Source organism: Neodiprion fabricii, chromosome 1 (genome assembly GCF_021155785.1).
Source record: "Neodiprion fabricii isolate iyNeoFabr1 chromosome 1, iyNeoFabr1.1, whole genome shotgun sequence".
Lineage (NCBI taxonomy): Eukaryota > Metazoa > Arthropoda > Insecta > Hymenoptera > Diprionidae > Neodiprion > Neodiprion fabricii.
The window spans coordinates 27,709,926-27,734,558 of record NC_060239.1 but is presented as its reverse complement, the minus strand read 5'-3'; the positions used below and the strand labels follow the sequence as shown (position 1 = coordinate 27,734,558).

The following is a 24,633-nucleotide window of genomic DNA, read 5'->3' as shown; positions in this document are numbered from 1 at the left end:
CGCGTAGATTTTTTTACGGAGGAAAAACACCCTTTATTGACAAAGTGATTCGTCGAACGGTCATTCGAAGTAGCTTTGTTATGATGTAAAAGTTGGATTCTACGCGTAAGTCGTGGCCACTTAACTCTTGTCAGATTAGATTATGTAGTCAATTAATACAAAGATAGATTTCGCGATAGATAGGACAAGTGTTTCGACTCCGGTTATCTACGATTCCGATCGTTAGAAGTGGGAACACGTAAATCAGACGAGTTTACAAGCTTTTTGCCAAGTCATCTATTTTTATATCCATGCATGTATATATCACGCAATATAAAGTTTCAGGATTAATAGTAGCTGAGGTAATTTCTCCATTATTGGAAAATTGAAAACGTCTTGCACGGATATCAAGAGACCGTAAAACTCAAAATCCAACCCACGGTTGATCTGTACTCTTCACACAGCTAAACTCATAAGTTCTGACACTTGATGGACCGGAATTTCTAGTAAAATTCAACTGACGCACTTCAGACGACATAAGATACTCTCTTTCGAGGTGTGTTGATCTTCCGAAGATAAGTAAAATCGAGTTAATCAAACACGCGATGACCGATCAAAAGAATAACGCTCACGGAATTCGATGAGAATATGGATATACGTACATTACACGTAATCTTGTGCTACAACAAAAGCAAAATGTTCGCCAATAGGTTCGCTCGTCGCGAACGACATGGCTGTATACTCATCTCAATCTCATCTGCGTTGGCACACAGTTTTCGATTACAAACAACAACGTTAACGATCACGTTAACGTTAAGTACCTAGGGCTCAGTGAGGAATAAGGGGGACACGTGTTTCAACACCCCTAGGAATAGACCCACTTACCGCGATCGCTTTCCACCTACACAACATCGTTGGTATCGACCGTTCACCTATCGCGAAATCGACTTTACCTGATTCCTTTTCACCTCCAACTGACTCTTCTCGTAGAGCTGTGCGTTCCTAAGACCGATACCACAGAACTGGAGATATCCGGCGAACACCTTCTCGTCTTGCGTTGTGAATTGACCCTCGCCCCCGAGTTTGTTGATCACTTGGGCGACTCCGACCACGTCTCCGCTGCAGTCCTTGATGGGCATGCAGAGCAGAGCTCTCGTCCTGTACCCCGTCAACGCATCTATCTCCCGGTTGAACCTGGCGTCCTGTAAAGATGACCGACACTAAGATAGGATCGCGTTATTATTCTTTAAAACTAATCGCTCTCCGAATCAAATGTATCAGTGACACAAATTCGGAGTATAGACGTGCCGCAGTAGTGAGAACGATGCCGGCCCGTAGAAAGCAGGAGCTTCCGAAAATATTGAAGATGCGTGCTATTTTCGGTTACACTTATACTACAGTGCATCGTTCGGCTTGAATTGCTGCTTCAAATTCAAACGAAGTGTAGTAATATTCGGTGAAGAAAATACTGTATTCGTTACGGGATTCGTTAATGGTCTGAGAATCTGTGGAATTTATGAAAACCTATGCTAAATAAAACTGTAAAGATTTTCTAATCACTCTTGCACCTCGTTTAACCATGTGATTTGTATTCGTAAAATGCGTGCTGCAGGAAAACCGTGTAAAACAATGCTGAGAAGAGATCATCGAGGATTGAACGTACGCATATGTTTGTGCGTCGATGTCGCTTCACCTCTGCATGCACCCAAATGCCAAACCCATTGTCTCGACTCTAGGACGAAAGATGCACGGAAGCGGAGGATTGCAGTGCGTCTGCGGCGAACATCTGTTTCACCGTAACACATGACGCGTCCGTCCGTCAAGCCAGAACGCAGCAGCTTTAGGTATACATATATAGGTATGCGTATGTACATACATATATATATATATATATATATATATATATATATATATATATAGACACACCGAACGGCAAATAGTAACATCCTGCTAAGTGTTAGCCGGAAATCACAGCTGGCTTGACAGTCGACGAGGAATGAAGATCTCGCCGGAGAAGACAACGACGGAATTCTATGACGCAGCCGTTTCTGAGCCGCCTTATAATATACGTGATCATATAAGAGTTTTGTCGCCTCTAACCCGGCTATACATATATGTGTGTGTGTGTGTGTGTGCGTGCGCGTGTGTGTATGAATGTATTCGATCGCGTATAATGAGGTATGGGCGTCGTGACGCGGAGAGATTGATTGCCGTGTCAGGTGACAAATTTTCATCTTTGGTAACACCGATCCACACTGCGTGGACGAACGAATGTTTTCAACCTAACAATAGGCTGGATATCACACTTGCGGTAAAAGACTTGCATCGACGTACGATTTCTTTTTCGGGAGAGAAAAAATTTCTCCTGCGGTACTCAGCTTTGAAAACAAAAAGCATACCAGAATGAGCCTCAAACTTTGACAAATTTCTCATCCGAATTATGTGACAATTAATCGACGGTGAGAGTGCAATTGATATCATATCTGGAACTAATTAGAACGAATACGTAGTTATCAATTTCTTATAATCTTTCAATGTGCATCTCTAATACACTTGGAATAGGATCTTTCGTAACGAGTATCGCATTCGTATATGAGCACGGAATATGTTGAGATCTAAGAAGTACATTCTCCGAATACGCATTGGACTTTTTTGACAAACGAGCAATTTTTTTGTTTTCACGAAAAAAAAGAAAGAGAGAAAAAGTATGAAACGGAATTTCGGAACCGCTGTCCGTAATTAGAAACAATTCGATCGTTATCGTAGGCAAATTTGGGCGTTCTTGGTGCGGTAACCGACATGATATTCCATCCATCGATCCCGTGCGGCACGCGTTATCAAGAGTCTGGGTCACACATATACCGTGTACGAGAGGTAATCCATTAATATGTATGAGGTCCGGACCCTTCAGCTCCGCCTTTGGTTGGATACATAGAGCTATTACCTACGTATACCTCCGTGAAATCTGATATCCGACATCAATACGACACCCTCAAACCAAACCCGCAATTGCAACCAGCACACATGCCGCGGGTGTAAAAAGGCACGAACGAAAACGGAATGGGGTAGAAAAATGGTTGTGAAAACTTCTAGGAAAAGAAACCCCCGTTCTTCGTCGAGAAACGAGAAACGAGAAACTTGCCTTGTACGCGTCAGGAATATTGACGGGTTCCCCGCTCTCGGCGACGTAACCGACGATCCCCGTACCCCAGGGTATTCTAATCTCGTCTTTCTTCTCCATCTCAAGGAGGGTGGACCTCGAACACACGTCGAAGAGCTTCGAGACGAGACATCGACTCCTCGAGTATGATTGATTCCTCCCTTGACCGTGATCACGGTTCCGGTTATTGTGGGGCGTACAACCGCCGCCCCTTTCACCCTGGACTAGAAATAGCGATCCTCTGTCCGCGTGCAGCAGTGTGCTCACGTTCTGGAGAATTTTGTGACACAACGATCTCACGTCCAGCTCGTTGCAGATATCCTTTACCTGCGTACAGAGTCAGGATATAAGAAGAAGAAGCAGTGCGGTGTAAGAGATCAAATCTAATCGGGAGTTTTCGGTGAAACTCGTCGGTCGCCTAGATCCGCTGGCGTCATAGATGGTGAGTTTCACAGAAAACGTCCGGCACGGTCCTCGAAAGTGGATCGAATCGCCACTCATAAATCATATTTGAAGACTTTTTCGTTCCAGTCTGCGAGACTCGTGGAAAATTACCAGTTCAAATATGAGATCCTTTTCGTCGAGGTGTCGCAGCTCGTGCCTCGAGCGACGTTGAGGTCGTCCCGGCGTCCCGGCTCCGACCTGCTGGTTTCCCGGCTGTCCCGGTTCTCCGGAGACGCTCAAAAAGGTCGGCGTCCCGTCGATGGTGTTAACGATCGGCTTCAAAAGGCCGCCTCTCTCGAACTCGTGGGCCGATATCTTTCTGACGGGTGTCGTCGCTCCGGAACCACTTCCGCGACTCGAGGAAGACGGGGCCGCGTGCGTCGGGCTTGACAACTCCATGCAGCTCCCCGTAGCCGAGGTTGGTGTCGCGTGCGAGAGCAGCCACAAATCCACCGTCTGACGAGTCACCTTCCTGAAAATTAACGGTCAATCGATACGGGGGCGTTAGATCGGATCGAACGGAAGCACGATCAGAGCTTGATTATCAAATGACCGATTTTTTCAGCGAACGTGACTGAATTGAACGGATTAAACGAATTAGCATATTTAGCATATTAGTATCGGCAGGAAAATATTTTCTTACGGGAAAACATAAGGGAAAATTCACAAGAATTGTTACACTGAAAGGTTTCCTCGTAGAGTTTGTTCAGGAAAAAACCCTCGTCCGTAGCAAGAAAACCGCTTTCAAGCGTCGCCGGCAAGTCTTTGAGGAAAAAAGAAGTAAGATGAAGAAAAATAAAAATTTTTATCATCCTCAAAGGAGAAAAACGATAAAACCAACGGTTTCAGAGTCCACAATTATCTTCTTTAAGAAAAAACTTTGAAGCGAACGAAGTAATTATTTCGAGATATTACGTGCGACTCGCGCTTCAGTTATGCGGTTTGATATCCTTCCGGGAGTGTTGAAATAGATTACCTATACACATGTAAGAACAAAAAATCATCCATAAACAAACGCTTTTTCAAAGTTCAGCTTCTGCGCGCATGTGTGCGAAATGTCACACGTACGCAGTCTGCGCAAGTAACGCAATTGCGTGCGCCCGGCAAAGCCCTGTTAATATTCACAATACGTATGTGTATCGACACGAGTTTAACTCCACCCACGGTCACTGAGCATTCAGCCAAGCGTCTAACGCGCTAGTGCACGTTGTGCCAATAAGTACTTTGCTCGCAGTGGCAATTCGCTGTGATGTTAATCCGACCGAGTTATCAAGGGGTCAATCACTCCGCCGACCCAATATAACGATCGAGACCCAAACGAGGCGAGAATTTAGACCCCCGGTCCGTAAATGTTCCCCGGGTGTCTCGAATCGTCGCGCGTGATTTTCTTCTCACCTGACAAAGTAGTCGGTGACAAAGTCCGGATGCTCGTCGAGCCAAGCTTCCATCCGGGCGTATTCCGGATCGTATATCGCAGGTGCCGAGGATACGTTCGTGTAGTAAAACTTCATGTGTCCACCACCGTCTTGGCCCTGCTGGGAGGCAGAACCCATGGCGTTGACCCCCTGAACGCAGGGGGCCGCAGTTTCCGCCGTCATCCTGGGCTCCTCTATGCTCCGCAGATGCAGGCCTGGAACAAGATTCGGGTAGATAATTAGGGGCGAATGAAGTTCGGGGCGCGGACGTTCTTCTATGACAGGACGAGCTCGGTTGAAACGGGTGAAAAATGCAGATCGTTATTGTTGCTGCTGTTATTATTACAGTGAAACGGCGAAGGCGTCGCCGCACGTCAGCATATTCCGGGATTATTTATCGGTGCGATAAATTTTCCATCCCCTTGTTCGCAGCTGGCGTTTCACGTTTCTCTAAGCACGATAAATATGCGTTATATACACTGGCGATTCTCGCGTGTTGTCTCGCGTTTTCAGATTCGCGTTATACGAACCCGCGTCTAATTAGCCCGCACGCGTCGCGTAAAAGACTTCCGCATAAATGATTGGGCGACGAAAAAAAAAAAAAAAAAAAAAATTAGATGAAAAAAGTAATTGCCTCCCCTCCGACCGTAATTGACGGCGAAGTCTAACTAGCTGCTGTTTATCTTGACCACCGCGAGCTTCGTATAACTTGTACGGTATAAACGACGCGTAAGGCTAACGTATAATAATCGCAAGTTAGAAATTACGTCACGGCAGATTGTGCACCACTATCATAATTACAAGTCGCTTTAGACCGAGTTGCGAATGACTTTATTCCAAAGGCGCATCGTTCAGCCAATCAAGAACGAGGTTGAAACCCCAACGAAGACGCGTGATTTCGACGCTCCGTGCAGGGCTGCGGTCTGGCGGGTACCTATTAAAAATCGTGTCAAGGGCCAATAATCGTCCACAATGACGGACCCGGAAGACGCTACTCGGATTGACGACTGTTTTTCTCGGCTCGAAGGACGCGATTCACGAGCAAGCACAGAGTCAGAGTTCAACGGCTGAACCGGGGAAGATAATGTCGAAGGTGCACAGGGTGAACGACCATTTGAACAGATCAAATAATCATGAGGCTAAAGTTGGTAACGTTAACGCAACGAAACATCGGGGAAGAAATTCATATTTCGCAAGTTTACAGTGACTTTGAAGTACTCGAGTCATCAAAAATATGAATAAGTTTTGCCTTGTTATGATTTAGCATTGAACAAAATTCTAATCATCGATAATGTATATATTTATACAAAAAGGGTGAAAAAAAACTCCCTATTTTTCTCTGTCCCTCATAATACGAAGGTTCAAATATGATATCTGAGATCAAAGATATCGGAATTGCATAAATCATCTCTGCAGCTTCTGAAAAGGTGATGAATTTTTATACAAAAAATCTTAACGCAAGAATCCGAGGATCTTTATGGCGGTAGTTAAAAGCGCAAGGGTGCAGAGAGAACGCAAGGGTGGTTTTCGGTAAAGTTCACGACTACACGACGTCAGTTTGTGAAATTGTACGGTACGAGAGGGGTGTTTTATTACTATTGAGTACGAGTAAAGAGCAAAACCGTGCCGGTAGAACGGGTCGTAACGTTTGACGATGCGCATGCTGCAGAGGACGCCATAAATGGAGGAAGAGACGAGATGGCGAATAAATTGAACAAAGAAAAGATTTCTTAACGTCTGCTCGAAAGCTGCGGTGTAGGTAAGGCAACGTCGACCCATTCCGGCATAGAGGAGGAAAATTCCTGCACGCGGGAGAGGGAGAGTCTTGGACCATGCGAAGAAACTCGTTTCATCCTTCGTTCGACCTTGACACTCGGCGGTAGCCGTCCCATGCAGGGGCAAGAGGCGAGGCGCTTGAAAGAAGCAGAACAAGAAGAAGAAGGAGAAGAAGGAGAAGAAGCAGAGGAAGAAGAAGAAGCACAGTACAGGAGAAAGACGGGGGCAAACGGGAAAAAAAGAACAGCTCAGCAGCCAGACGGGTAGGAATTTGTAGGAAACAGCTGGCAGCCGCAACGGCATCAGCAGCAGCAGCGAGCCAAAGCCAAAGCCACACTTTGGTACAGCACACTTCTGGAAAGCCAAAGTTTTCACCCGGGATATTCGGCAGTGGAGGAGCTTCATTGAGGTCAACGTCGACTCGGAACGAACTGCAGGTTTCATTATGTGGCTTCCATATTATTTACAGAGGACAAGGCTGCGTCGATTCCGGGGATCCGCAACAGCGGTGAGAGTTTGCCGAGAGAACTTGACTCCGTCGACCACCGCGTCTCGGCTATCGATATCCGATTGAGAGATCGTGCTTTCGGAAGCTGCAACGCTTTTCCTCGGCCCGTGTAACGTGTGTGATTCGTCGAGCGCTCGACGCCGGCGAGCCTGACTCATAATATAATCATCACGGACAAGCCCAGGTGAGCTGATATGGGATCCGCACTGCGTCAACCCGGCTCGTAGTCAGTTAAAAGTCCCTTCACATTGGCCTAATCAGGCGTGACGGAAGCCAGGGCGAGGACGGAACCCTACCGGGGACAAAGTTTTCAGGTGAAGAAAAAAAGGTGGAGGAATAATGGGGGAGATTGGAGAATGAGAAACTCGGCGACAAAGTGCGAACGAGACAAGGAAAAGGTTGAGGTACGATTTAATTTTACTTGAGCGAAAAACTCCCAAGGTACCTCTCGACTCGCACTTTGAGTTCATCCGAGGGGTTAATGAGGGAGGAAAAATCGTCCGAGGTATTTCTGCTTTGTTTTAAAATTTGTTGTACAATTGTATATGTGCGCATTCTATTCTATGTGGCAATAAAAATCGATTGTTCAGGCAATTTGATACGTGCTACGAACTAACGAACGATTATCTCGAGTATGTTGAGAGAAAAGCTTCACGGCAGCGGTATTTAAAGCGGAGAGAAGAAATTTAGAAAGCAACATTTGGTCGTGCAGCGCAGCTTCGCCTCTAATCTTTCTTTCGTCCGACAATAATAATTCCCGTGCTTACCGTGAATGCATACATACGACCGACTGCGAGAGGTAAGGGGGCACTTCACTGTCGATGGATGTAATTTCACCGTGGCACGATCCGACCGACGATCGAACGAATACTAATTATCTACAAAAGGCTCGAATACGTGACGGAATGCTTCGATGCGGTGCGATGGATTGAGCCGAGACTTTGTTGTTCGTTTGAACAATATAAGGAAACTTTCCGCGGACAAGCTGGTTACCTACGAGAGACCTGAGCTTGAATCATACCGCGGTATTCGATCCTTGAAATTGCGATTGTTTCAATACCACAATTTTTTTTCAAATACTCAGGTGGGGGAAGAGATTCGTTGGTAATGAAAATCCCAGAATTTCAACCAGGTTCTGCAGTATTTGAAATTTCAGAGGTAATTTGTTTTCGTCAAATAACATGCCCATTTTCAACTTTTTACTAAAAACTCATGACTAAACTTGTGGAAAATTTAATTTTCTTTATTTTCTGATTTAAAACATAGATTTAAGAGTTCGGCGGAAGCTACTGCAGGACATGGTCGAAAGTCTGGATTTAGACACTTCCCCCAGCGAGATTAGAAAAATAAAATTGTATTATGAAAAAAAATGACTACTTCCGGTGTTATTTCTGTTTTCGACTGGGCTAATCGTCGCATCGCGCAAAATTCAACTCAAATAAAATATAAAATAACGATGTGCATCCTTCGTCGTCGCGTAATCGTTTCGGTTTGTATATACACATATAGTATAGTGTGTATATAAACGCAGCGTGCGCGCGTCGGTTAAACCCAATTCTATCCATGGACGTGCCGCTGCAGCACGTTACAGCGACGTCGCTTGCGTTATATAGGATAACGAGTAGATGACGAGAGTTGATAACGGCAGCGCGGGTTACTGTAAAACAACGCGCGGTTTGCACAGGTTAAATTTTTATTGTCCTCTCGACGCCGTACTCACGTATACGTATGCGAGCATACATGTATGCGAGCGTGCGTGCGTGGGTATTGGTACGGACCCGCAAGGCTGAGTAGGACTTGGATTTTTCATCGAGTGAACCGAGTCGGCGTCTTATCGTTTGTTATACCTATACATACATGTGCGTGCACCGAGCGGCTCCTTTTCGGCGTGCGTTGCGAAACACGCGACGCTCCTCCGCACGACGATTATTAATCAACGTGAAATTTGTACAAGAGTTCGTTCATAGGTGTAATTTATCGTTAGTCTGAAATACGGTATCCGTGAAATTAGTCCGAAGGACCGTTATCCTGTAGCAGCTGACGCGTTGTAACCAGAAGAGGAATATCACCGATCGATCGGATCGACGGAGGAGATTTTCCCGGATTTATCGATACTGTTTTCTAAGACAATTACCCCGACACTTCAACGTATACCGATTGTTTAAATGAACTGTTAAATTTGCGGCAAATTTCCAAAAGTTTTCCACTTTCGCTCTGCACGCGGCACATTTATTCACGTCGTAGATTCTACAGGTGTAATAGATCAGCGGATCCACCCAGCAGCACGTAAAATTATCCGCACTCTGCAGCAATCGTCGTAGGAAAAATATATGCAGGAGAATATTTTCTACATGGGAATATAAAATGCGGATTTTCGTTCTCTCGATTCATTCAACGCGAATCGATTCTATCTCGGGCAAATAGGAGACAACTTACACATGTCGGTACAAGCATACATGCATGTGTGTGTAGCATGGATTTTCGTGTACGTCGTCGTTTAAACCGGGTACCAATTTGACGAAATGAAATTTCAAAAAACTAGATTGACAAAAATCAAAACTGCGAATTCGGAAACAGCGCTCCTTATACGCGAAGCATAAATTACACTATAAATTTTTTTTTAATCGACGCGTCGTTTTTATTCTAGAATATATTTATTCGGATAAAAGAAACATCGTGTTCGATAAACCTTTAAATACCAGTCAATTTGAAACCGTACGTTTTTAGTCGTTTTCCAACCCGCATGTAGAAACAACTCGAATCGTGATGACAATACCGAGTAGAAACAAAAATCTACTGTAAATATAAGCCTCACAGATTGTTCGACAGGATTCAATCCGAGGTTCGATAAAACGAAAAAAGAAACTACAGTTTTTCCCAACTTATCCGCCGGTATCTATTCGTTGCGCGAGCGTGCGTGCATGTATAAATATATACACACACATCCATACATATATGTATAAATAGGGACAATGGCTCGTTGTAACGCACGGTGCGTATAACGATTAGTAATTCATTTACGCGATCGCTTACGTATTCCTCGGGCATGGGCGGCACCCATTAGAATCGATGGTGCCCCAGACCACCCAGAACTACCACCCATGCAGAAGCTACCCGTTAACTGCGCCGAGGTTTGTTGATGTTTTGCATACGGGGATATCCAAACGCTGCGACAACGCGGCAATCGAAACCTGCAGCACCGAGTGCGTTATCATCTTACGCGCTACAACGAAATCGTGACCAGTTACGAACGAATCGAAGCGTCCGATCGAGGAAATTAAGATTCAAGAAAATGTAGGACGAGTGTTTGCCAAGCCGCGATGATTGATTTGAGGAAAATGCAGAGTGACGAACAACAGGGTGACAGCCTTCCTTGAAAGGTGAACCAGTATCGTCAATTCGACGACAGTTGAGGACGGCCTCGGTGAAAGGAGTTTATCCGCAAGAGACCCTCCCGTGATGACTTCGTCACCGCGGTTCCTCCTCTCCCGAATCAATGCACGAGGCGAACACGAGGCGTGATCAGCACGAGCCCGCGTGCGACGTGTCGTGCGAAGGGAGCACGGCGAACGACGAGATGTGGGTACAGCGTACGTATTGGTGTGGGCGCAGACGACGAAGCGTAGATGGAATCCGGAGTGTAAGCCAGTGGGTGTCGAGGAGAGCCGACGTTCTTTCAGAGTTGAACCGAGTGCAGAGTAGATGGAAAATCACGACGAGCTGCGCGGTAAAATTCCTATCTCCCATTCCGCTTTACGATCCTGCGACTATCCCGCTTCGTCGTGGCCGCAGGACTACCGGGTACGGCAAAAAGCTCCGTGCCGAATCCGAATTAGTTGCAAATCGGGTCCGCGCGAACTGATCCAGTGGTTCAATAAAAACGTTCACTTGCAATTAGCGCCGTTGATCGGAGCGCAGCGTTAGCCGGACGGTGTTTTGTTACGCATGTACGAATGCGTGTGTATACATACGTATATACCTGTATACCCATGCACCAACACACCGAGAGCCAGTCAATTCGCTGGGCAAATCACGGCAAACGTTCCACGGTCCCCGAGTATCCGATCTTGGAATACTCGTGCAGGACACCACGCGAACGATCAGGTTGATACCCAACTAAGCGTGATTCACGGTATTGCCACACGTGGTTATGCTGTGGTACACGACGCGTGAACACGTTAACCCTGATGATTGATTCGCTAATGTAACTTGTGTACGAGAACCTTCGGAACGATCCGACGCGCGACGGTAAATTCATTCATAATTTATTACTCCTCGCGCTGACGAATATTGCTCAACGATTGAGTCGAATAGTTTTCGAAATGTGGGGAATACTTAGAGACAATGAAATCTGACAAGCACTGCTCGACTTGACGCGAATGCCGTGCGGTGTGCAAAATTTACCTCTCGATATTGATTCGGTAATCTGCAGAACTGGCAAAAGTTGAGAGGTATAATTATTGTTCATATAATAACGTAAATATCAGTGAAATTATATCCAAAGGACAAATGGCGGGATCCCGTCTGATCCACCTGATCGATTTAACTATCCTGAGTCATTTATGACGGGCCTTATCGACAATTTGAGTCAGGCTACTCTGTCACTGAACCATTCAAATATCGATAGCGAATAAAACACTTTACGGGTGAACCAGAGGATATATTAATCTACCCCTGGCGTGGGTGGCTCGGTTTTATTCCTCTTACGACTGTCTCGTGAAATGCCGGTATACCAATATTCCTTTTACTTAGAAAGGTTCTTGAGGTTCAGCCTTCTCAAATTCCTTTGTAAAACTCGACACTGCCGTCTCGGAGAAAGAAAACTATACCCCAAGCCACAACAATGGTTGATATTTCACAGTGCAGGGAAAGTGAGAAAGAAATGAAGAAATGAAATTCCAATGGTTCTGTCGCAGCTGGAAAGGGCATTGGCCACGTAGCCTTCTGTGCGACCTGCGTATTGCGCTTTAGAAAACAGGCTACATGATAGATCAAGGGAAACTTATCTTCAGGGGTTAGGAAAAGAGGATGAACTTTTTGTATACGGTAAAATGGAAGGCTAAAGAGCGACTCGTAATATCTACCGCGAACGCGTTCAAGTAATAAAATGTTATTAACGTTACACGCTCGTTTTTTAGCGCCTGTAAACTATAAGTATATGTATAACACTACATAGTCTTGACGGATAATTCGCTTTATTCATTCACGAATAAACCGCTGTTTCGTAAACCGCTGTCAATTCAAGCGCGTTAAGTGTAATCAAACTTAGCAACAATCTGACTTTCTAAATTGAAGTTGAATCAATCTCTCACTTCGCGGTTAAGATTTGATTATTATACCACTGGTTTTCCCAAACAAGTTGACTCCATAAAATATGACATACAACACCGAGCTAGTTTTGAATAATCTATAGACTCTCTCTACTGCATCGACGGGAAGATGCAGAGTATCGCTTTTCACAATACAACTTCGAAAGTATATGACATATTTCGAGAATTTGGTATAAGAAAACAACACTATCCATAAGCGCATATACATGTATATATTCATTTATTCCAGTTAAACCAACATTTCGAGGTAAGAAAACATGACCATTATAATTTAGCGAATGACGAAACGGTGAGCGACGTGAGAAACGTACAGCTTTCGACTCTCAGCCCTGGTCGTTGAAAGTCACCCCGTGATCCTGGAGGATTGCTGCAGGAACAAGAGTGCGTCCGACTTGTCGTTATCCTGAAAAAGACCTGAACCAACCTCTCTCTCTCTCTCTCTCTCTCTCTCGTCGTAGGGTAACACGGCGAGTAGGCGCAGGTAAAGCGTGTGAGCAAGATGCACCTGTTTCGAGTTGAAAGGAAACACGTACCTCTCTAGATTGTGGGTCAAGCCATTATGTGAAACAGGTAAGAAATGGTCCCGAGATGCAGGTGCTCGGTTGGCTCTGAGGGCGAATAAGCGCAGCTGTACAAGGTGCCCAGGTATAGACGTACGAGCTCCTTTCGGCTGGCTGGTGAAAATAAGAGAAGAATCTAGTCGCCGTACGGCTCTGAGAGCGTGTAAGGTTGACTCCTCTTGACGAGACGGAGATGTAAAGAGGACGGGAGAAGAGCGACGAGACGTCGTTGCCCCCTTCAAATTTTCCATCTCGATGCAGCCATGCAGCCGTCATTGTCTATCTACCGTTATAGGAGGCTGCGAGAGGTTTCGAGTTACTATCACGCTTCGTGTCGGAGTTGGCTGAAAGATCGGGAGGGGAAGGAACGACTGTAAGTTGCGCCATCGAGCTACACGGGATTCGGATATATATTCCGGATGTAACAAGAGTCGCGGAATGTTATCCCGGGGCGAAAGAGTGACGGATGAATCATCGACAAGTTTTTGCGCCTTCTTTAATTTTGGTTTATTTTTAAACACCTCCCGGTTTTTTTGACCATTTTTCAGTAACTGCACACTCGTCGACGGATCCTTTGGACGATTTATCGTCCTTGTCGGCCTGACCCTGCATATCCGCACTCTCGGAGATGGGATTTATTATACTTTGACCAATAAACTGGCAAGGAGTCAAGAGGACGCAAAGCAACGAGGCTGAAGCTAGAAGCTAGAACTAGCAGCCAAACGTTCTAATGTTTGTCAGAAAGTCAACATTTTTTGAAATACCTTGAATCCCCAATGCATTGATAGAATTATGAGGATAAAACCGAACTGCATTTTTCTATTTCCAAAAAGTTTAACACATTTAGCTGCTGCTGATAAGTATCGATAAAAACGCAAAGAAAAATGCCAAACTATCACGGGGCTTAACCAGAAACGTACTAGGTACGATGTGCGTCATTCAAACTGCGCGCCAATAAGGTTTTTCATCATCTGTGCAACATCTGCCGCAGCGATTTTGCATCAAAGTTGTATGTATTTCGCACAAAGAGAAAGGATTTTTCTTCAAATCCACGTGCGGGTGGAAATTGGCAAAAATTGGTTGGACTGTTCGCGTCGCTTTCCTTCTCTTATCATCCCCGTTCCCAAGGGACGGATAAACTCTGAAGTGAGGTAGCATCAAGTGTGTAGATTATATATAATATATACCTATAACGCAAAGAGAGAAGAGCACGTTCGCTACGGCTACCTCGGGGATTATTTAGCGAGAAATACTGCACGTGGGAGACCGAGTGTGTGTATGTACGACACACTTATGTACACTAGCAGAAAAACGGTACAAACAATCTTGGAAAATGTATAATATTATAGGTTAAGCGGTACAGTAGCTACGTCGCGGCGTCGCTGTGCGGTAAAAGATGTATTTTAGGTATATAGCAGAGTATGTACAGTATATGTGTAACGTATAGGCGTAGGCTAGTCAGCTTATCAGCGGTATAGGGAGCCAGCTCGCATCCTCCTATTTTATCTCCGCAAAGTTAAGTAAATATCAAATATTTATCCTGAAGGCAACTGGAAATCCATGACGGAAATTGGCAACCGGCTAATAACACGTGCCAATTTTTCCAGAGCCACACACGTTACAGCCGTGTTGTTTTGTCGTCGCGCATCGTCGAAGATAAGATAACGCGAGCCACGGCTATGAAACACGGGATGAAACGTATTCAAAAATCATTACACACGTGATATTATGCCTGCCATCGCCGACGTTTACCTTCTTCGCCGTAATTCGTTATTACTCTCACGCGGTTACCGAACGCAACTGAGAAATATAATGCGATAAAAAATTAACAGAATGCCTGAAAATTGTTCCTTCGGTGATCCGGCGATTAATCGCGGAGTTTAATTTCTGCTTTCAATTTTGCATACGTGATACTTTTTTTCCACAGCAGAGTGATTTTCCTACAGATATGCATACGCGTTAAGATTTCACCGACCGATCGTAACCGCGTGTATTATAAATACGGACGGAAATACCGTGGAGATTTCCGGAGGAAAAACCGAGAGTTATAAAAAAGAAACACGCTGAAATAAAGCCGGCAACGCGCAACTTGAAACTCCTAAGTTTAACGATATGTAGATAGCTGCGGCCGGCTGTTTCACCGTGGCAATGAGGATAATTTTCACACGTGTACAAATATAATAATGAATTATAATATTCCGCAAAAGGAATGTTAAGAAGGAAAAAAAAATAAAAAATTTTCAGAGAAGCGAAGATATTTCTTTCCGTAAAAACTTGCCTGCAACGTACGCCGTAACTATTTACCTTACATTTTGCGTACATACCTATATACCTGTAATATCTAGCTAAGTTATACACTCCTGCCATAATGTGCATAATATCTTTGGGGCGTTATCCGATAAATCCAATCAATTATACGGGCGCTCCGATCGCTGATCCTCGTCTTCCGGATCAAACATTCAGGGCTTGCCGAGGGCGGTTATTCCGCAGACATGAAGGGGACAACGACGGCGGTGGTGAATCAGAAATTGAATTACAAATGTCAGAGTCAAAAGGGAAATTTAACGATATGAATTTTGCCAGTGAAACGAAGGTATCGATTATTACGCTGCAGTTGCTTGAGTTTCAAAATAACGAATACTTTGCGAACATTTTTCCCGCAGGATTGAAGAAACTCGTCAATTTTTTCTCGGATAATTACGGAATACCGCGTTTCGAGTTATAGGTATACTATACGCCAGTTGGTAGCGGATCGACGAAATCTTTCTAAAAAGATATTCGATTATCTGAAGGAAATTACCTCCCGCAGAGGTGTATATGAACACACACACACACACACATTGTTTACTCAAGTTTTGTGAAAGACTGTTGCTTCGGCGTCGCTCCACATACGCTAGATTCGTTATACAGGGCGAAAATTTCCATTCTCAATATACGTAGTCCAGAATTTGAGCGCGGTAATTGAAGCAAAAAAAACAAAAAGTCTATATACAGTTTAATGGAACGTGTAAAACCATAAAAAATAAACTATCTACTGTAGAATTGATTTTTTTCTGTTTAAATTCTTAAAATATATCCGCAAAGCTCGTCCAAAATGATGGACAATACTTAGCTAACTTTGAACCTCTGCTATACGTGTCCCAGATTCCGAATTTCTTCCGAAACATCTGTATATTATTATACATACCTACATGTGCCGTATATACGCACGAGAAAACGTGCAGTATAATATACGCAGTATAAATACGTGTTACAGAGAAGTTTGATTCATGGAATGCGACAATTAAATATACAGGCACAGTTATAATACAATCTGCGAATGCGAGAACGTTAAATAATAACTGTTTATAATTGTGATTCCGTATAAAACTAATTATCTTTGTATAACGTATGAGGGAGGACGGTGTAACGATGTAAAATATGTTACGGCGTATTACAAGGGTGTATAATGCACACACATATTAATTATTACAACACATGCCGAGGGAGTAACATTTTTACACAGTTGTAAATATTTTATTGCGACCCTCGGCAAATTGCAACAACACGTAATTCCTTGAGTATTTTTGTACAGGTATGTACGTATATAATGAGCTTTTAATTTCTGTCCTATTTTTTCTCCCCCGCTATTTCTTTCGTTTTCTTTTATTCAATTCTTTTTCCACACCGCAGAGCGAACATTGCATTCGTCATGCAGGCGCCACTTAATCACATAGTGTCAAATGAAATTAATTAACTTGAATGTAATTATTAGGTCTCCTCGCTCGCTCTCCGACATGCCGCCGATGATTTCTAATAAATGATTCAACGCTACCGGGAATCGTTCACTTTTCGAATATACGAGTGGCACTGTCGGCTGCCGCCAGCTTTTTCTATCCAGCCGCTGTATAACGTGTAATTTGCTTCCATTAACCGTAAGAATTCAACAACTTTGAATGATTTATTTGTATAATCGTTTTACTCTTTATAACTACCGTTTTATCGACCCATTACTTCACGAGGCGAAGTTGAACTTTTATAAATTTATTTATTATGCTATTTTTGTTTCAGTTTACTTTCTTTTTTTTTAACACACACACACACACACACACACATGGGTATATCCAAACTTTTATATCACGCGGTCGACCAAATATCACATAACGTGCGCGGTGATGAATTGATCCGAAACTTTAAACGTATCCACATAACGACGATCCGCGACGCATTTTCCACAAAATAAACCAAGATCCCGTTTACGTAAAATACGATTTTAGCACTGACCAGATTTTTAGCACGCGCAGCCTCCCGAGTTATATAGTTTAAAAAATGATGCCGCTGTTCTTGGTTTCTGGCGATACGTACGCGCTACTGGTAACATTATCGCTTTGAGCAGGCGAAATGTGAGTAGGTGGCAAACTTACGTTACGTATACTCGTAATAAAAATTTATCAGTATTGGAGGGGAGGTCAGAAGAGATAAAAAAAGAAAAAAAGGAAAAAAATGAAAAAAAAACACACACACACAAGACGAAAACTCAACCACCCATCGATCCATCAGCGCGTAAATACGTCGGAAAAAAGATGTTCGACTCGAGGATCGTGCGAGATCGCGCGAAGCATCCAATGCGTTACGTACGACGTAGGTATCGTAAATCAGATAAGAGTGCGATAACGCTCGCGAATTATTTTCACCACTAGGGGATGTGAGTGTCTCGACGTTGGTGGAATTTTTTTCTTTTTTCCTTTTCTTTTCAACTCTTTCTCTCTCTCTCTCTCTCTCTCTCTCTCTTTCTCTCTTCTTCTCTCCCCGCCGCGTTTTCGTCTCCGACGTGCTGATATCGGTTGAGTCAGGTCAGGCGCAAAGATCGTGTTACACCTGCAGATGGCTGTAAGCCTTGTGTCAAGAGACGTTGGTACATGCAGCACGCGCAACATGTACGTAATGATAATCGGGTTTGAAGCATTCTCAGATGTTTTTCGAGTTTAAAACCAAGCGCAGTTGTACGAACGATGAGTAAGTAAGTGAGTGAGTATACGATTATACATATATCTACCCGCAAGAAATATCGCGCGAGCTTTTCTTTGTTGTTTGTTCTGTTATTTCAATTTTTCTTTTTTTTTTTTTTTTTTGCTTCTGCTTTTGCATTTTCTCTCAATCTTACACTCATTTTATTTTTTCACTCCAGAGCAGCCTGTGAATCACTGTACATCATACACCGTCTTTGAACAGAGATGAGAGAGAGAGAGAGAAAGGAAATAACAATCTACCGCGTATTTACCGGCTCTCGTAAGATCGTGAAGCAACGTCGCCGTTTTAATCCGGCTAGCTGTTCTGTGTTTACCACCTTTTACCAACCTTCCGCAATTTTCTCATTAAGACAAGAACGCCACCGTAATGATTCGCACCGTACATCGGAATCAAGATTCACTGACTCGGAAAATAGCATCTAGTTCTCTGAACGACCAGCGAGATTTGAATACCAGAGGATTTCCATTATACCTGTTACGCCAATTCCGTTTCACCCTTTGGATGCAGAACGGTGTTACGTACGGTTTTTATATCGTAGTATTATACAGCGCCGTTTCTGCAACCGCGACTTTGACTGATGCAGGTACAACTTTTCAAACGATCTTTCTTGTTTGAGGCCAAAGATATAGAACGAATAAAAAATTTTTACCTACGGAGACGAAAATGCGATGAATTCATTATGTTTATGTGTATATATATATATATATATATATATACACATAATAATAATTTTATATATATATATATATATGTAAAAGAAAAAAATTACCGCTCGTTTCTATTGGCCGATTGAAGTTTCTTTTACAGACATTTTGCAATGCTCTTTGTGATACGATTAACCGTCGCGATTCAATCCGGAAAAAGGGGCACAAAAAACAACTTTAATCGCCTCATTTTCTTATTGTTAGAATTTTTTCTATACATAATCGAGTAAAGATTCAACATTGTCGAAAGCCATGAAACATTTTCATGATAGCTGTATACGCATGGTAGGAAAAAACGACAATTTAATGGAGGTTCGTTGATTTATCTCAAAGATTTGCAAAAAATTTTACATAAATTTCACATTATAACAATTAGTACAAAAGTCTGTAGGTATTTCACAATGCACAGGTAAACTGGAATTAACGCGTGACATGCGATTGCGATTCGATGGCTGAATATGCTTGTTTATTTATCATTCACGTTTCACATTTCGACGAAAAAACCAACAATCGTTCGACGATCGTCGTTCCGATTACTTCGATCACGAGACCTTATCACAGCTGTGAATTATTCCGCAAATATATGTATATCATATGCGAGCGTCGAACGTGACGCCTCGTCGAAGACGATAAGAAGGTAATCCGTAGTTATAAGAAGGGGGAAATTCCAAAGTCGATGTGTAATATCCGATACGGAGTCGTATAACTCGCGCTTACGCGACGAGACGCACGTGGATAATAACATTATTGTTCCGAAGTCGAAAATCAGTACTTTAGAAGATGAATAAACCGTTGCCCTTCCAAAAATTTACGAAATGACTCTGATCGAAGTCTTATTCTTCGATTGGTAAAAAAAAAAAAAAAAACCGAAGTAATGACAACGTCGTTCAGTGCGGCACGAGAAAACTTTCCACCTATGACTGCATCGCGTCCTTCAAATTACGTTCACCGTTCAAGCTAATTAGTTGATACGCAATACCATTTCCCTTTCCTCCCTAAAAAATGATAATCTATAATTCGTGGTAGTTTCCCACTTTTTTTCGCGACACCCAATTTAAAAATTCGAGTAGTCATTTGCTTACTCTTTTGCTCGAAACAGGCGTTGACGTCTCTACACATGTTCAGGGTTTGCCCCATACCCATCACGAATCACCTGCACTTACTTGCTTCACCCCACTTCACTTCACTGTTCACTTTGTACTTCTTTGTACCGAATACGGAACAACCTTTCGACCCTTGACGAGCTGTCGGTGCAACAGAGTTTCGTGTTTTTCGCCACCAATCTTGACCCGTACTCGTTATATTTTTCTCTCGCGAAACAAACATCGCCACCTCTCTCGTTTATTTATCCACCTGTATTCGTTTATTCTTTTATTAATTTTTCTTTTGTTACAACATGAAGAAAATTGAATTAAAAAAAAAGGAAATCACTCACAACTTCGTCGCTATGAGAACGAATCCAGAAAGCAATGCCTCTGCAGCTATGCGAACAAAGTGTAGTGTATTGCTAGTTTTTGTAATTATCTGTACATTATGTAGATACATGTATGTACATGTAACGCGTGAACAACATGACGACAACCATAATTGACAATTCATCCAGCGGCAACGTGAGATTACCATAAAGCCATACGTGTATCCATATAGTACAGTAAATACAAGTATTTGCATGCATGTACACATTGTACGTTGGCGTAATTAAAATACATAACAACGTTTTCTTATCTGTGCCAGCAAAACTTACCGAGAAATAATAGTTACAATAATACCAATAATATTAATATTTATAACAGCAGTAATGATAAGAATAAATTACCGCAACTAGCGAATAGATCAAATCGTAAACTCACGAGATAAAAATGAAAAAAACAAAATTAGAATAAGGGAGCGAGGGAAAACGAAGACATAACACGCATACGCAGATATCGTGTATGTATACCTATAAACGGTGAAGAACCGTACGAAATAACGGGGGATACGTGAAACTGGTGAAACGGTGATCTAGCGAGAGAGGATCGGGAGGTATGAAACACACGCGCATGCCGTACGCACGAAGATGGAGACGAATGAAAAAAGTTTTGAACACGGAGAAAATCCACCCCGAGTCATCTTTTCTCTCAGTCTCTCTCTCTCTCTCTCTCTCTCTCGCTTTCTCCTTATGCATTTCTACCTGACGAGATATACACGTAACGTACCTACCCATCGCACATACCTAGATACAAAGGAGGTTGCGGTACGTAGCGCACGTTGCAAGGCATCTAAAGTAAATATATAGATTTGAGCATGAACGGCCTTCGTGTGGCAAGCGAGCCTCGTCTTGGCGGCGCCAAGCTGACCTATCTGTCTACTCGTAGCAGGCGGACAAACGCGAGCGAGTGAGCTAGCAAAGGCGCAGCGAACGACCGCCGAGAGAGCCGATCGTGAGTCGCCGCAGTCAGCTGATACTCGCCGCCGATTGCCGCCGGGCACGAAACTCGTCTATCAATCCGCCAACGAATTCACAATGCTTCGTTGATCCTGCGGGATTTTTTTTTATTTTTTTTTCTTTTTTTTTTTTTTTCTCTCGCAAGCGATAGCTCGAACGATGGAAATCGTTGCAGTGGCATCGAGAAGCTGACGGTGAAAGCGCGAAACGCGAATGCGTGGAACGCTGAGGCGTCGGTGAAAATCATTTGGCGAACCGTAGATCGGCGAAAACTGACGTAGATCGAATGGGAACGATTTGGAACCATCGTTATTGTTTCGGAATAAGTAAGAATCCATTGATTCGCGATAAGATGTTCAAATCTCAGATTTAGAAATGTGGTGAGTGAAGCTGCTCGGTGAAAACGGAGAGACGAGTCCTGTAGTGTTTTTAAACCACACATTTGTACTTTCTCTGTATAATAAACGCTGTACCGAGCATCTTGCACGTAGGAAATAGTCGACGCATCCTCACCTAAATATGTATACATCCACTTGCGTTAATTCGCGTTGCTTCGATTCGATCCTCATCCTCGATGACTAGACGTTGCTCGCGGAAAATGCACATTCTCATGTCTGTGTGCACCGTCTATATAATATGTATGTACATCGGAGGTCTTCCTTGCGGGAAACGAAAAGCATAAACCGTTTCGTTTGAAACGTGTTCACATCGCATCGTCGTTCTACAGCGATCTTGCAGCGTCCGATTATCCATCCGTAAACCGTCTCAAAATTGCCAAATGAAAAATAGTCGGTAAAGTGAGGATACGTTCTACCGAAAACGTTGGAATAGTCGTCTCAAATCGTTTCCGTCCACGCAACTAGTCGGACTGGCTTTACGAAGCCGTTGGCGGGGCTGTAAGGGAGATTACATAACAAGTAAGTATAAAATATGCTGCAGGAATCCACGGTGAAACCGTCCGGTCGCGGAGTCTTCGGTTGAGATCCTCGGGTAGAATTAGAGGAATCGGTGCAAGCTTGTCCGGCAAGAAGCGGTCCCATATCGAGGGGCCTTACAACGCGACACGACCGTATAACGAAGCCGATCCGAAGTGAACGGACGATAAAAAGAGGAGTAAAAAAAAAAAAAAAATCATCGTCTCTCTCTCGGAGGCTCGACCAGAAGTGACCTTGAAACGGCTTGCAAAAAGGTCGATTTGATTTCCACAGCGCAGCAACGACGCGGAGCGCGTCGTTTTGCGCGGCAAAGATTCATCGTAATCGCGACGTACGTTCGGCCGGGCCTTGAGGCCCTTGAATTGGCGAAAACCGGCTGGCCGACTCCTCGTCCCCCTTCCCCCCCCCCCCCTCCCCCTCCACGTGCTCTCGGCAAACGTTGCGCGCCTTCGTGTCAAGTTCAATGTTCCCTGCTCTCGGCATTTATTACCACACCGGCTTGCGCCGAAGGACCTTGCGGCCAGCCGATCCGAGCGACCCAAGGCGAGGGGCCCGACATTTTCAACGCCCCCTAATCAACCGGCCCATGCCGAACCGACTTCCTCTGAGCCTTATCGCACCGGCAGTTAGCGCAAGGTGACGCAAGCCTGGCTGTTTTACCCGACCCGATATGAGCCGGAAAAGGGAGCCCGGCGGTTTGGTTAAAAATAAGAAAAATAAAAAACTCCGCCCGATTATCGTCACCAGATTAATCGCCTATCGGACCCCGAGCTCATTACGCGTACGCTCGAGTGCCGTATCGTAAGAACGAGCGTGTGGTTTACACGCGTGTATACCTATACGTTTTTATCGAAAAAATATACCTACTATCGCACAGCTGACGGCTCGGGCACGGATTTGCTGTACGTGCAGCATATATATCGACCTTATGAGAAGTTCGGAATTTTAATATGAATAAGAATTATATTGCAATAAGGCATGGAGCACTGCGACTGTACTCTGATATCTTTGATTACGCGTATAGCAACGTGACGTATAACGAAACGTTGGGCAAAAATTCACTACATTTTTCAACATGCAAAATAGTTCTGAAGGTGTTGCGTTTTCAAAATATTATGTAACGTGCTTTGTTATGATTTATACTGAATTTCAGACGATCGCTAAAACTATCAAGACGAAGTCAGTAACGTTGGATGTTCAGGAGAAATCATTGCTTCGCACTTTGAGGGTCGTCTGAAATTTGATAAAACACGATAAACAGAACATACTCATATTTTTAAAAGCCCAGTCCTTGGAAAGTTGTTCAGAAATTGTACAGTAATGATTTTATTCCTGATGTTACGCTAAGTTAACGTCACTAATCTCAGCCTCGTATAAAACTACGGTGTAACAATTTCTCATCGACACACGCATCGTTACTGTTGCAACATCGCCAATCCCAACGTGATGTATTTTCATGATAGCGAACAATGCTCGGCGTGTTTCAATGTCGCGAAATTTCGTTGTAAAAAAAAACAGCGAGTTCATACGTACAGAAGTTTGTAGCATGAGATGGACGGAAAAAAAAAGAAATAGGAAAAAGGTAAAACAGAGGGTATTAGGTACGTACAATTTCCTGTAAAAAAATAAATCGACTAAACAATAACCTTCGTCTTTCGTCTGTTGGGGTTTTTCCCCCCCTAAGCAAATGGCGCAATCTTTCGATTTTTTCTCACTACACCAGCAGCAACAGCAGCAGCGAACGACCTCGACCGTGCAGATATTTCATTCGAATAATTCATTGGCCGGGTATCCGATGGTGCCACGCGTCCTGATCTACGTGACCAGAAATCGGTGCGTGAATAAAATTCTGCCTGGATGATGACGAAGCGAGTCGTTCAGATAAAGAACTCTTCCTCGTGTTTTCTTTTTCTTTGGAATGGTCATTTTTTGTGTCTAGAAAAAGGTCTGAAAAGGATTAATTGGCGCCGTGGTCGATCCGCAAAAAAAGTTGTTCTTCTTTTCCCGTGTCTACGTTTTTCACCACTCGAAAGTTGGCGACCGGAATTTGTAAATACGTAATTCGGAGAGCGCACCACGCCTGATTAACAACAAACGAGGGTAATAACGACACGGCGATGAATCAAATTTCCAAATGAGGAATTAGACCCGATACCCTTGCTCTTGTTGGTAGCGTAATCGCGGCTCTGAATCAATCGGTAAATCCTGCATCTCGGCATTATCGTCGTAGGAATCTGCCTCCGATGAGATTAATCGCCGATCGGACAAAAACTGCTCTCAACAGCCAATTCAGCTAACTGTAAGACAGTTGTATAAGCACGCCTTTTGCATACCCTTGCCATATACGGCGATTGATATTGCGCTTCGGATTGCGAAGGAAACTGTAT

The 24,633-nt window shown here is 43.7% G+C and overlaps 1 protein-coding gene across 7 annotated transcripts in view; it reads right to left on the bottom strand.

Moving 5' to 3' along the window:
* Nucleotides 1-24,633, bottom strand: part of LOC124187935 (dual 3',5'-cyclic-AMP and -GMP phosphodiesterase 11) — a 91,993-nt gene that overhangs the window by 8,165 nt on the left and 59,195 nt on the right. For 6 of the 7 annotated variants that reach the window (XM_046580116.1, XM_046580117.1, XM_046580120.1 and 3 more), the window contains 4 exons: nt 4,979-5,213; nt 3,695-4,055; nt 3,122-3,466; nt 933-1,181 (listed from right to left, as the gene is read on the bottom strand). In XM_046580116.1, the coding sequence (XP_046436072.1) occupies nt 933-1,181; nt 3,122-3,466; nt 3,695-4,055; nt 4,979-5,181 (1,158 nt within the window). In that variant the 5' untranslated portion in view covers nt 5,182-5,213. Of the gene's footprint in view, nt 1-932; nt 1,182-3,121; nt 3,467-3,694; nt 4,056-4,978; nt 5,214-19,968; nt 20,240-24,633 lie in introns of all 7 variants that reach the window. The other variant, XM_046580114.1, reaches the window with a different exon arrangement.